This window comes from Lampris incognitus, chromosome 10 (assembly GCF_029633865.1).
Source record: "Lampris incognitus isolate fLamInc1 chromosome 10, fLamInc1.hap2, whole genome shotgun sequence".
Lineage (NCBI taxonomy): Eukaryota > Metazoa > Chordata > Actinopteri > Lampriformes > Lampridae > Lampris > Lampris incognitus.
In genome coordinates, this window is record NC_079220.1 from 9,593,701 (window position 1) to 9,605,343 (window position 11,643).

Genomic DNA, 11,643 nt, shown 5'->3' on the forward strand with positions numbered 1-11,643 from the left:
GCTCCGGCTGCGGAAATTTGGAGTGAGGGCGCCCTCTGGTGGACATTCTCCTTTAAGCCGTTTTTTTTTCCTCCCTAAGGAGATGAAGGTTTTGCCTGTTTTGATCCTTAATGTTGCAATTACAAACTTTTAGATCTCCTGGGTCTAACTTGGGTTTTTTTTTTCTTGCATAATCACCGCAAACATCATTTACTACAAGAATCAGTCTTACAATACTGATTCAGCAGCTGCAGTAGCTACTATCTGAACGTGATGATGCATTTTACGCACAAATCTGTATTGGTGGAAGCAAACATCTATCCCCATCTGTCTCAACGACGGGTAGATGACATTTAATACATACTTGATACATGTGCAAAAAAGAAAAATACGACTACAAACTTAAAATAATCAATGCAAACATCTCGGTTCTGCAGGTGTTAAACTACTGGTACCGTACTGTTATCATATTCCACCAGTGACTTTAGGCGAGACCAGTTGTTTCCATTGTTGTTTTGTTTTGTGATGTAGGACTGACGGTATTTCTCTGTGTCATTACTGTCTACACAGTTTTGTTTGGTTTTTTTGTAAATGATTGATTAACGTGTGTTAGAGGTAGCTATTTAGCTCTATTTTTCCAGATTAACATTTTCTAATAGCCAAACTCTGCTGTAATCGTGACTGCCTAAATGGTAAGAGAAATTAAATAAAATGATTGAATTCTTCCTCCTGTCCGGATTAATTGGGGGGTGGGTTTGGAGTCCATGTTCAGGAAGCTGTTGCATCAACGCTGATGTGCATAAGTGGTGACCGGTGCAATGCCTAGATTATGGTTCCTGCGGATGCACTGAATGTCTGATCCGTCTCAAGAGGAGCCTGCTATACGGGAATAAAGAAACGTCTGCCCGCGGTAATTTGATACCACGTGTTGCTGGGGAGCCCGCCCACATAGCATCCGGATGTGGGCCACTTCAGGCAATGATGCGGCACTGATGGCCTTCTGGCCCTGACAAAATGGACGTGAGCCTGAAGTGGCCCACATGTATAATACCAAATATGGCCCAAATATGCGAAATCAAATGTGGGCCTTTTTTTTTTTTGCAAAGATGCGGTGCTCTCAGTAACATGTGTTCTGGATGTGACCCGGAAGTGGCCCCGTGTGGTAAATGGTGAATATGGCCCAAATATCACAAAACAAATATGGGCCACCTTTGGCAAATATGTGGCACATGCGGCATTGCTATGGCTTGGTTCTGGCCCAGATCTGGCAAACAGGAGCGGACTGCCCAAGTGCCATCATTCCATATGTGGGCCGGATGAAAGTGTCGGTGTGGGACGGGTCCGGGCCGCAGCAGTTTTGCTATCTGGGTGCGAGTCTGCTATCGGGGCCATGTTCCGTTTTTCTTTCTCGTCCAAGGGAAACTCGTGCCTCGGAGCCAGATACACGCGCTTTCTGCGACGCACGCAACAGCCAACTCTCCGCAGCATTTTATACAACGCACCCGCTTTCTGCGACGCGAGGGACAGACGACGCTCCGCAACGCTTTCTGCGACGCACCCGCTTTCTGCGACGCTACGAACCACAAACTCCGCCGCATTTCCTACAACGCATCCGCTTTCTGCGACGCGCTCAACAACCATTCCGCCGCATTTTCTACAACGCACCCGCTTTCTGCGACGCGCGCAACAACCAACTCTCCGCAGCATTTTCTACAACGCACCCGCTTCTTACGCGCTCGCGTGTATCACGCGCTCCGCGCACGCGCACAGCGCGCCGAGTTGTGGAAACTTCTATAATCCGTCGTCACGTGACACAAAGTAATAATCACTGCCTAACGAGGAGAGACGTCTTCCGAGGAGCACTGAAAGACGAGGCGCAGAGACCCCTTACAAAAAAGTAGTTTATTCAAGTGTGCTATTAGTATACTTATTTTAAACTAAATATTAGTGAGTATACTTTCAGTTTACTTTTTAAGTACTTATCAGAGATATACTAAACAAAATTATACTTGAGTACACTTGAAGTTTACTTAATAAAATAGACTTCAAGTATACTATTTTATGTAAGGGCGGACACAGCAAAAACAAACAAACAAAAAAGAAAAAGAAAAGAAAAGAAGAGAAAGAAAGAAAAAAAGCCAACAAAACTTGACGGAACACAGACAATTTCTCATCTGTGCCGGTAAGTGTCCCATAACAACAGAGTGTGCGTGCGCAGCTTTACAGGGGATGAAAATATGACATGTGTCTCCATAATGGCCCAAGACCAATATGCTGATGGAGAGGTGTCACTCCCTTCCCCGTGGTGTCGCGTGCTAAATATAGGCTGCAAGTTGCTGGGTGTCTGTTCCGTCTGTTCCCGCCATCATCTATAGCTTTCACTGAAATCCCAAACCCGCCAGGCTGTAAAGCCAAATGGCCGTAATGGGAGCGTTTGATTATACGGTTTGGTGCGCTGCTCTATAATCTGTCGCCCTCGGTTTGTTTTGCGCCATTCAACATTCCTGACGCCAACTATTCACATGCAAATCGCGCGCGGATGACGTCCGCGGCAGGTGTCTCATAAACGCCAGGCGCGGTCCTGACCGCCTGTCTGCCTCGCAGGACGACCCGCGAGAGAGCCCGCGCCCGGAGGAGCGGAGGAGGAGCGGGTTTCTGAGGGGGACGCGAGCTCTGCGGCTGCGTGCCATGCCTGTGGCGGGCGCCCTGCCCTTCATCAAGCCAATGCAGAGCGCGTCTTCCGTGTCGCCCGGCCCGCAGAGGAGACACACGCTGCCGGCCAGCGAGGTGCGACCCCTCAACACGCACGACGCCGTCAGCGTCTTCGAGATCGAGAGGGAGGGTACGTTCCCCACCCCCACCACCCTTCCCCACCCACCCCCCACCCACCCAACTCCCCCCCCCGCAGGGACAAGACCACCTCTCTCTCTCTCTCACTGCAGACAACAGCAAGTCTTTATTTCTTACTTTCTTTTTGTCTTTGTCTCCTTCATCTTTTTTCTCCCTTCTTTATCTTTGTTTCTTCCTTCTTTCTTTCTGTTTCTTTGTTCCTGTCTTTCTTTCTCTTTTTGTTCCTTCCTTTCTTCCTTTCTCGTTTTGTTTGTTTCTTTCTTTCTTTGTTCCTTCCTTTCTTCCTTTCTCGTTTTGTTTGTTTGTTTCTTTCTTTGTTCCTTCCTTTCTTCCTTTCTCGTTTTGTTTGTTTGTTTGTTTCTTTCTTTGTTTCTTCCTTTCTTCCTTTCTCGTTTTGTTTCTTTCTTTGTTCCTTCCTTTCTCATTTTGTTTCTTTCTTTCTTTGTTCCTTCCTTTCTCTTTTTGTTTCTTTGTTTGTTTGTTTCTTTCTTTCTTTCTTTGTTCCTTCCTTTCTTCTTTCTCTTTTTGTTTCTTTGTTTGTTTGTTTCTTTCTTTCTTTGTTCCTTCCTTTCTTCCTTTCTCTTTTTGTTTGTTTGTTCCTTCCTTTCTTCCTTTCTCGTTTTGTTTCTTTCTTTCTTTCTTTCTTTCTTTCTTTCTTTGTTCCTTCCTTTCTTCCTTTCTCGTTTTGTTTATTTGTTTCTTTCTTTCTTTGTTCCTTCCTTTCTTCCTTTCTCGTTTTGTTTGTTTGTTTCTTCCTTTCTCGTTTTGTTTCTTTCTTTCTTTCTTTCTTTCTTTCTTTGTTTCTTCCTTTCTCGTTTTGTTTCTTTCTTTGTTCCTTCCTTTCTCATTTTGTTTCTTTCTTTCTTCTTTCCTTTCTCTTTTTGTTTCTTTGTTTGTTTGTTTCTTTCTTTCTTCCTTTCTTCCTTTCTCGTTTTGTTTGTTTCTTTCTTTCTTTGTTCCTTCCTTTCTCCCTTTCTCTCTTTGTTTGTTTGTCTTTCTTTGTTCCTTCTTTTCTTCCTTTCTCGTTTTGTTTCTTTCTTTCTTTCTTTCTTTGTTCCTTCCTTTCTCTTTTTGTTTGTTTGTTTGTTTGTCTGTTTGTTTCTTGCTTGCTTGCTTCCTGGAGTAGACCAGTACTGTATCAAAGGCTGGTCTACCTGTCAGTTCATACAGCTTATAGTTTTCTTGATGCATGTTCACATCGTTTTCATTGATCTGAGTCTCATATGAAAACTGCCTTTGTACAAACAACGTGCCATGGCATAACTTCACTAAGGTATAACACCCACCCCCCTCTCTCCCCCTCCCTCTCTCTCCCCCTCTCCCTCTCTCTCTCCCTCTCTCTCTCTCTCTCCCTCTCTCTCTCTCTCTCTCTCTCTCTCCCTCTCTCTCTCTCTAGCCTTTATCTCGGTGTCAGGAGAGTGTCCACTCCATCTGGATGAGGTGCGTCATTTCCTCACCTTGTGTCCGGAGTTCTCCATGGGCTGGTTTGAGGAGGGCCGACTTGTGGCTTTTATCATTGGTTCTCTGTGGGACCAGGACCGGCTCACCACAGTAAGACATCTCCAGCAAAGCTTCGCAATTAATGCTTTATTCTAGGAAAAAAAAAAAGACGATACGTACAGTTAAACAGTGAAAGAAAAGTTGAAAAAAGTTCCCAAAAGTAAAATAAATCTCAAACAGCACATATAGAACATGTGTGCATGAGTGCATATAGGCCATGAACCCAATACGTGTTGTATGTATGTGCTATTTGAGCAATCACACATTATATTTCTGCATTTAAATGGTTTCCCGGGCGTCCCGGCAGCGTGGTGGTCTATTCCGTTGCCTACCAACACGGGGATCGCCGGTTCGAATCCCCGTGTTACCTCCGGCTTGGTCGGGCGTCCCTGCAGACACAGTTGGCCGTGTCTGCGGGTGGGAAGCCGGATGTGGGTGTGTCCTGGTCGCTGCAGTAGCGCCTCCTCTGGTCAGTTGGGGTGCCTGTTTGGGGGGGAGAGGGAACTGGGGGGGAACAGCGTGATCCTCCCACGCGCCACATCCCCCTGGCGAAACTCCTCACTGTCAGGTGAAAAGAAGCGGCTGGCGACTCCACACGTATGGGAGGAGGCACGTGGTAGTCTGCAGCCCTCCCCGGATCGGCAGAGGGGGGTGGAGCAGCGACCGGGACGGCTCGGAAGAGTGGGGTAATTGGCCGAATACAACTGGGGGAGAAAAAGGGGGGGAGGGTAACTAAATACTTGCTCAATACTGAATCAATTTAAAAGACTCTGCTACCCGTCACTTGGCTTGACTCTGAATGGTAGGGAAATGGGTTTAGGTCAAAATCTGCCAGCGTTTTGCTTTTATTCAAACAAAACATGCGGCGTCTGACACAAGCTCTATCTCTGCCCCCCACATAGGATGCACTGACTCTTCACAAGCCCCGTGGCTCCACGGTCCACATCCACGTCTTGGCTGTCCACCGCACTTTCAGACAGCAGGGGAAAGGCCCCATCCTGATGTGGCGTTACCTGCAGTACCTGCGCTGCCTGCCGAACGTGCGGCGGGCCGTCCTCATGTGCGAGGACTCCCTCGTCCCCTTCTACCGCAAGTCGGGCTTCAAGGTCCTGGGACGCTGCGCCATCACTGTGGCCAGCCTGACCTTCACCGAGATGTGGTACCCCATCAGCGGCCACGCTTACATGCGCCGCAACAGTGAGGCGATACGCTTCCCTCAGCATCCGCTCACTTTGGAGACACCTAAGACTGACGAACATGTTGACACGTGATATTTTCTTCTTGGATGCGAAGCACCTCGTGAAGCTGGACTCTTAACTCAACCCACCCTCTCGCAAACCGCCATTCAAGTGGTGTCTGAATTGTTAGGAAATGATGCATATTTCAAGTATGTGGTGTATGCTGCATACTGTGTAAGCATAATATTCAGTATACATAATACAGCATGCACCACATGCTACATATATTACGCTTGGCAGGCTCACATCCAAGCCTGGTGACCATTCGTAACACTGGAAGAAGAACTTTGATGCTTTTTTTTTTCTTGGTCCATTCTGATATAGCCTTAGGTCTTTATTCATGCTGAAAACATTTTATCATGAAATTGTTAAAAAGTATATTTGAATTTGCCAATGTCCGCTGCAGCTCCTCCTGTTTTACTGATGGCCATATTGCTTTGGAAAAGTTCCCCCTGGCTGTTCGCTTTCATGGAAACAACGAAGGAGCGAGGAATTACGGGATGGTTTTGAGAGTTTACTGGTCATAAGCTCCATACTTGATATTTTTGTCTGTGTAGAATGCATACACATACATTTCACATACTAAATTTCCATGTTAGCATCATGGATATTGCATTTTTTATGCTACTAATATGTCGTATGAACAATGTGAAGACTGCTTCATCTCACATTTAGCTGTAATATGTACACAGATAGGCATGCAACCCCTTCAAAAATGTTTGTGAGTGAGCACATCTAAAATGTGCAGTTGTAAGAGGATGAATACTTTACATTATAACCATTATTGGTAAGAAACATGGCAAAATATTTTTCCTGCACCCCCAACAATATTGTCTATTAGCCTCCCCCTTATATAATCCATCTCTTGGTATGGGCCATCCGGTTTCGTTCGAGGTAGGATTTCACAGAAACTCCATCAACAGAGATGCGAGTAAGACATGCTCGACCTCCTTTGACGTGCTCAAACAAATCAACCTTGCGATTGAGTTTTTAAGTGTTTCTGATGTGTCAGCTCGCTTTTCCGCATTTGTTGGTTGGTTAAAAACAGGATTCAGACGGGCTAACTTTAGCTTTTTTTTTGAATCAGTGCAAAAGAATCAATTCTACAGTGTTAATGTTACGCAGCCAGTCAGGATAATGTGAAAATGGGATCTAATGTTAGCTACTCAGTTGAAAACATGCAGTCAATACTAGATCTAAACTGTGATCCCGTGCTGTTTCGTTCACAACAAAGTCGCACAACGGTTGTGTTTCGCATCTATGACACTATGTGTCCCTGTTTTCCACTGAACGAGATGTTGCGTTTCTGTACGGCACAGCTCATTATGAATCTGAAAGCAAAAATAAATACGTAATAAAAATTGTATTTTATTGGAGTAGTCGGTTCACCGTTGGATGAATAGTTAATGTTTTACACTGTGAAATTTATTGTGAGCTACTTTTTTCCAATGCCTGCTTTGAGTATCTGCCAGATCTCACAATGCTGTTTGGTTTATTGGAGGGATTTTTTTTTCTTATGTTTTCAGGAATTTGTGAAAAATGAATGCAAGACAGACACCACTTCCTCCCATTGGTGTGTCTATCAATGTGACATTCACTTGCTGTGCAAATGACTGCAAGAGCTTGCACGATATACTAGTGTAACCCATCATATATATATATATATAGTCATATATAGTCAAAATGAGTTAAAATCTATAGGCATACTGCCCTCTTTCCCTTTCATGTGGATGCAGAAGAGTATTTTTGTTCATCTGTCTAACTCAAAATGATGGTATATTGCATTTGTGTTGGACGTCTGGGTAGAAAGCGCTCAGCGCCTCCCTGCATGGGCTTCCAGTAACTATGAACTGACGTCAGTGATAACAAGGCTTTAGCAGCTCAACCACGGCCCCTTAGGAGGCATTAGCTATTGTCAACATCGGAGGATTTAACAAAGGATCCTGCGACCTCACTATTACACCAGCTCCTTGGTGTACGTTTAATAACCTACACAAAGTCACCGTCCAGATTAAATCTGGACTTCGGACAGCGTCTGTGTGCAGGTGCGCGCTTTTAAGCCCATTAGGGGCCCATTGCTAGTCGGTGTCAGTTTGTTCCTCTTTGGGGGTTCTTTTGTCAATAATAGAGTCACATCTTCAATAAAAAATTTTAAAAAAGTCTTTTATATACTTTTTCATAATTAGATGAAAAATAATAAAGTTGTCGATTTGATAAAACTGCGCCGAGCCACTTCCTTTCGCTTCATACATAAAGATGGTGGTTAGCCAACTGAATTCAAACTGACGTATTTACATCTCATCAGATACCCGCAGAGACTAAATGACACAAATAAACGGCCTATTCATTTGCACCGGTATCTATCATGGGCTCTGCAGCTCCGAGGCGCGCAGTCTCTCTTCACTGCAAATACACACCTATTGATCACCGCCTAATCACCGGAGACAGGCCGGCAAGCGGGAAGAGTTCCCCCCTTGAAGGGAAACCTTAATCCAGGATGCAGTCACTGTCTCAGGTTGTAATCCCTTAACACGCCAGGGTGAGAGACTCCCACCCCACTGAAGGGCGAACTCGGAGCGCTCGCCTCACAAGTGGCATGACAATGTAAAGACCAATTAGGATTGGCACAACACAGCGGGAACCCCACCTGAGCCTTTCACTATCGCTCACGGGTCATCATGGCTATAGCCAAGGGCGTGTGATAAAATGCTAGCTGCAGACCTACCTCTTCATCATGGCTATACGCATATCCATAGCTCTGACAATGACTCCTAGAGGATAAATTCTGAGTCTCATCACCAGCCAGTCAGACTAGCTTGGTCTAGTCAGAAAGGCACGAACTGAGGAAGCCTCTTGGATGAGAGGCGAAACGTCTTCACGGATATACACCAAGTCCAGTTGCACTTGATTCAACTCCTTTGGATATAGCCAAGGGCGTGTGATAAAATGCAAGCTGCAGGCCTACCTCTTCATCGTGGCTATAGCCAAGGGCGTGTGATCGAATGCTAGCTGCAGGCCTACCTCTTCATCGTGGCTATAGCCAAGGGCGTGTGATCAAATGCTAGCTGCAGGCCTACCTCTTCATCACGGCTATAGCCAAGGGCGTGTGATAAAATGCAAGCTGCAGGCCTACCTCTTCATCGTGGCTATAGCCAAGGGCGTGTGATAAAATGCTAGCTGCAGGCCTACCTCTTCATCGTGGCTATAGCCAAGGGCGTGTGATAAAATGCAAGCTGCAGGCCTACCTCTTCATCGTGGCTATAGCCAAGGGCGTGTGATAAAATGCAAGCTGCAGGCCTACCTCTTCATCGTGGCTATAGCCAAGGGCGTGTGATCAAATGCTAGCGGCAGACCTACCTCTTTATCGCGGCTATAGCCAAGGGCGTGTGATAAAATGCTAGCTGCAGGCCTACCTCTTCATCGTGGCTATAGCCAAGGGCGTGTGATAAGATGCTAGCGGCAGCCCTACCTCTTCATCGTGGCTATAGCCAAGGGCGTGTGATGAAATGCTAGCTGCAGGCCTACCTCTTCATCGTGGCTATAGCCAAGGGCGTGTGATAAAATGCTAGCTGCAGGCCTACCTCTTCATCGTGGCTATAGCTAAGGGCGTGTGATAAAATGCTAGCTGCAGGCCTACCTCTTCATCGTGGCTATAGCCAAGGGCGTGTGATCAAATGCTAGCTGCAGGCCTACCTGTTCATCGTGGCTATAGCCAAGGGCGTGTGATCAAATGCAAGCTGCAGCCCTCCCTCTTCATCGTGGCTACAGCCAAGGGCGTGTGATCAAATGCAAGCTGCAGCCCTACCTCTTCATCGTGGCTATAGCCAAGGGCGTGTGATAAAATGCTAGCTGCAGGCCTACCTCTTCATCGTGGCTATAGTCAAGGGCGTGTGATAAAATGCAAGCTGCAGGTCTACCTCTTCATCGTGGCTATAGCCAAGGGCGTGCGATCAAATGCTAGCTGCAGGTCTACCTCTTCATCGTGGCTATAGCCAAGGGCGTGTGATAAAATGCAAGCTGCAGGCCTACCTCTTCATCGTGGCTATAGCCAAGGGCGTGTGATAAAATGCAAGCTGCAGGCCTACCTCTTCATCGTGGCTATAGCCAAGGGCGTGTGATCAAATGCAAGCAGCAGCCCTACCTCTTCATCGTGGCTATAGCCAAGGGCGTGTGATCAAATGCTAGCGGCAGGCCTACCTCTTTATCGCGGCTATAGCCAAGGGCGTGTGATCAAATGCTAGCTGCAGGCCTACCTGTTCATCGTGGCTATAGCCAAGGGCGTGTGATAAAATGCTAGCTGCAGGCCTACCTCTTCATCGTGGCTATAGCCAAGGGCGTGTGATAAAATGCTAGCTGCAGGCCTACCTCTTCATCGTGGCTATAGCCAAGGGCGTGTGATAAAATGCTAGCTGCAGGCCTACCTCTTCATCGTGGCTATAGCCAAGGGCGTGCGATCAAATGCTAGCTGCAGGTCTACCTCTTCATCGTGGCTATAGCCAAGGGCGTGCGATCAAATGCTAGCTGCAGGTCTACCTCTTCATCGTGGCTATAGCCAAGGGCGTGTGATAAAATGCTAGCTGCAGGCCTACCTCTTCATCATGGCTATAGCCAAGGGCGTGTGATCAAATGCAAGCTGCAGGCCTACCTCTTCATCGTGGCTATAGCCAAGGGCGTGTGATAAAATGCTAACTGCAGGCCTACCTCTTCATCGTGGCTATAGCCAAGGGCGTGTGATCAAATGCTAGCTGCAGGCCTACCTCTTCCACCAGTGAGACTTTAGCCGGTCACTGAGCCTTGCCGCTGAACATGGTGCAGGTATGTGATGATGTTGTAGGTAAGGCCTGCAATGAGAAAGCAACCCCCCCCCGGATGTTTTATATCCGGTACCCAAATGAACACGGGGCAGATGTACAGATGTACTACGGAGGGAGGGAGAGAGAGAGGCAGAAGTATCGAAGGTAGCAGTGGACAGAGGTGCAGATGCTAATTGCTGGGGTTTTAAAAAGCAGTACGGTCACGTGGTCTGGCATTGTAGAAATAATAACACAGCGAAACAAAGAAAGGAGACACGCAGCTGCAATTACCTTGGACATCAGCCATGCAAATGGCCCATTCGCTGCGAGCCCCTTTCTGTCCCCATCGTCCATTCATGCCATGTGTCCGTCTGCTTCTGTGTGCTGTACATCAGAGTCAAGCCCCTTTTTCTAATTGTTGTTTTCACCTATTGTTGTTTGTGTACTGGGAAAGCAGTCACAATGGCGGAGCGAGAGCAGCCGTCAATTGCACTACGTATCCCCATTGCACCGTTTGCCCAGAATTTTACATCCCCACATAAAACCAGCGAGGCGTTTTCACACGCCTCTGTCGTCAAACCCTACTTGCTGTCTCTCTGAATCCGGGTGGAGGTTTTGTAAAGCTCGGTGACAAGACCCCGTCTCGCCCGGTCATTTCCCTGATATATAAAACAGGCGTCGTGGTGATCTTGATAAGGTACAGGGTACACTGGTGTAACTGGAAAAGCATCCTGTGAGCTAACTTCTTTCACCTAGATGAGTCAACCATCCGCTAGCATCTCCTATGTTCCCTCTGGAGGACCAAGGTGGGGTGGGGGTGGGGGGTGGGGGGGCACTTCAGATACCAGACAGGCTCATGTCCTGTAATCCCGCAAAGCTCCTCCAGTAACCAGCTAATCTGCCAGGCAGACGCCCGTGCTGAGTGGCGGGCGGCGTGTTCCCCCATCAGCCCCATTCACCATGACATCCAGCGTGGGTGCAAATGTTGAGAAGAAGCTTTCCCCAAACAGCTTTCACCTCCTATCAGGGAAAGGAGATTGGCTGAGCCCTGATGACGTCTGACAAGAGACCCAGCAAGACTCTGTACCCAAAGGAGGCAAAGCAACCCCCCCCCACATTGAAATACTGTGCAGAGACCACAGAGTCCTAAAAAAAGACCAGGAAGTTCATGGGGGGGGGGGCTCTTAGGTAACTTATTAATCAGATCATCTAAATTTAAACCAACCTGTTTACTGTTTTAATGACGTAATTAACTTGTTAATGCGCCTGGTGAGAGGGCTGTG

The 11,643-nt window shown here is 47.1% G+C and overlaps 1 protein-coding gene across 1 annotated transcript; it reads left to right on the forward strand.

Annotated features, from left to right (window-relative positions):
* Positions 1 to 2,667: 2,667 nt before the first annotated feature.
* On the forward strand, positions 2,668 to 5,600 carry LOC130119224 (serotonin N-acetyltransferase-like). Its single transcript, XM_056287662.1, has 3 exons — positions 2,668 to 2,821; positions 4,226 to 4,380; positions 5,232 to 5,600. The coding sequence occupies exons 1-3, from the start codon at positions 2,668 to 2,670 to the stop codon at positions 5,598 to 5,600; spliced, it is 678 nt and encodes a 225-aa protein (XP_056143637.1).
* The last annotated feature ends 6,043 nt before the right edge of the window (positions 5,601 to 11,643 follow it).

Bases quoted from the DNA above. Each gene is read 5' to 3' on its own strand.
- LOC130119224 (XM_056287662.1), top strand. From the start codon at position 2,668: ATGCCTGTGGCGGGCGCCCTGCCCTTCATCAAGCCAATGCAGAGCGCG. The intron at 2,822-4,225 runs GTACGTTCCCCA...CTCTCTCTCTAG, and splicing joins CTTCGAGATCGAGAGGGAGG to CCTTTATCTCGGTGTCAGGA. The intron at 4,381-5,231 runs GTAAGACATCTC...CCCCCCACATAG, and splicing joins ACCAGGACCGGCTCACCACA to GATGCACTGACTCTTCACAA.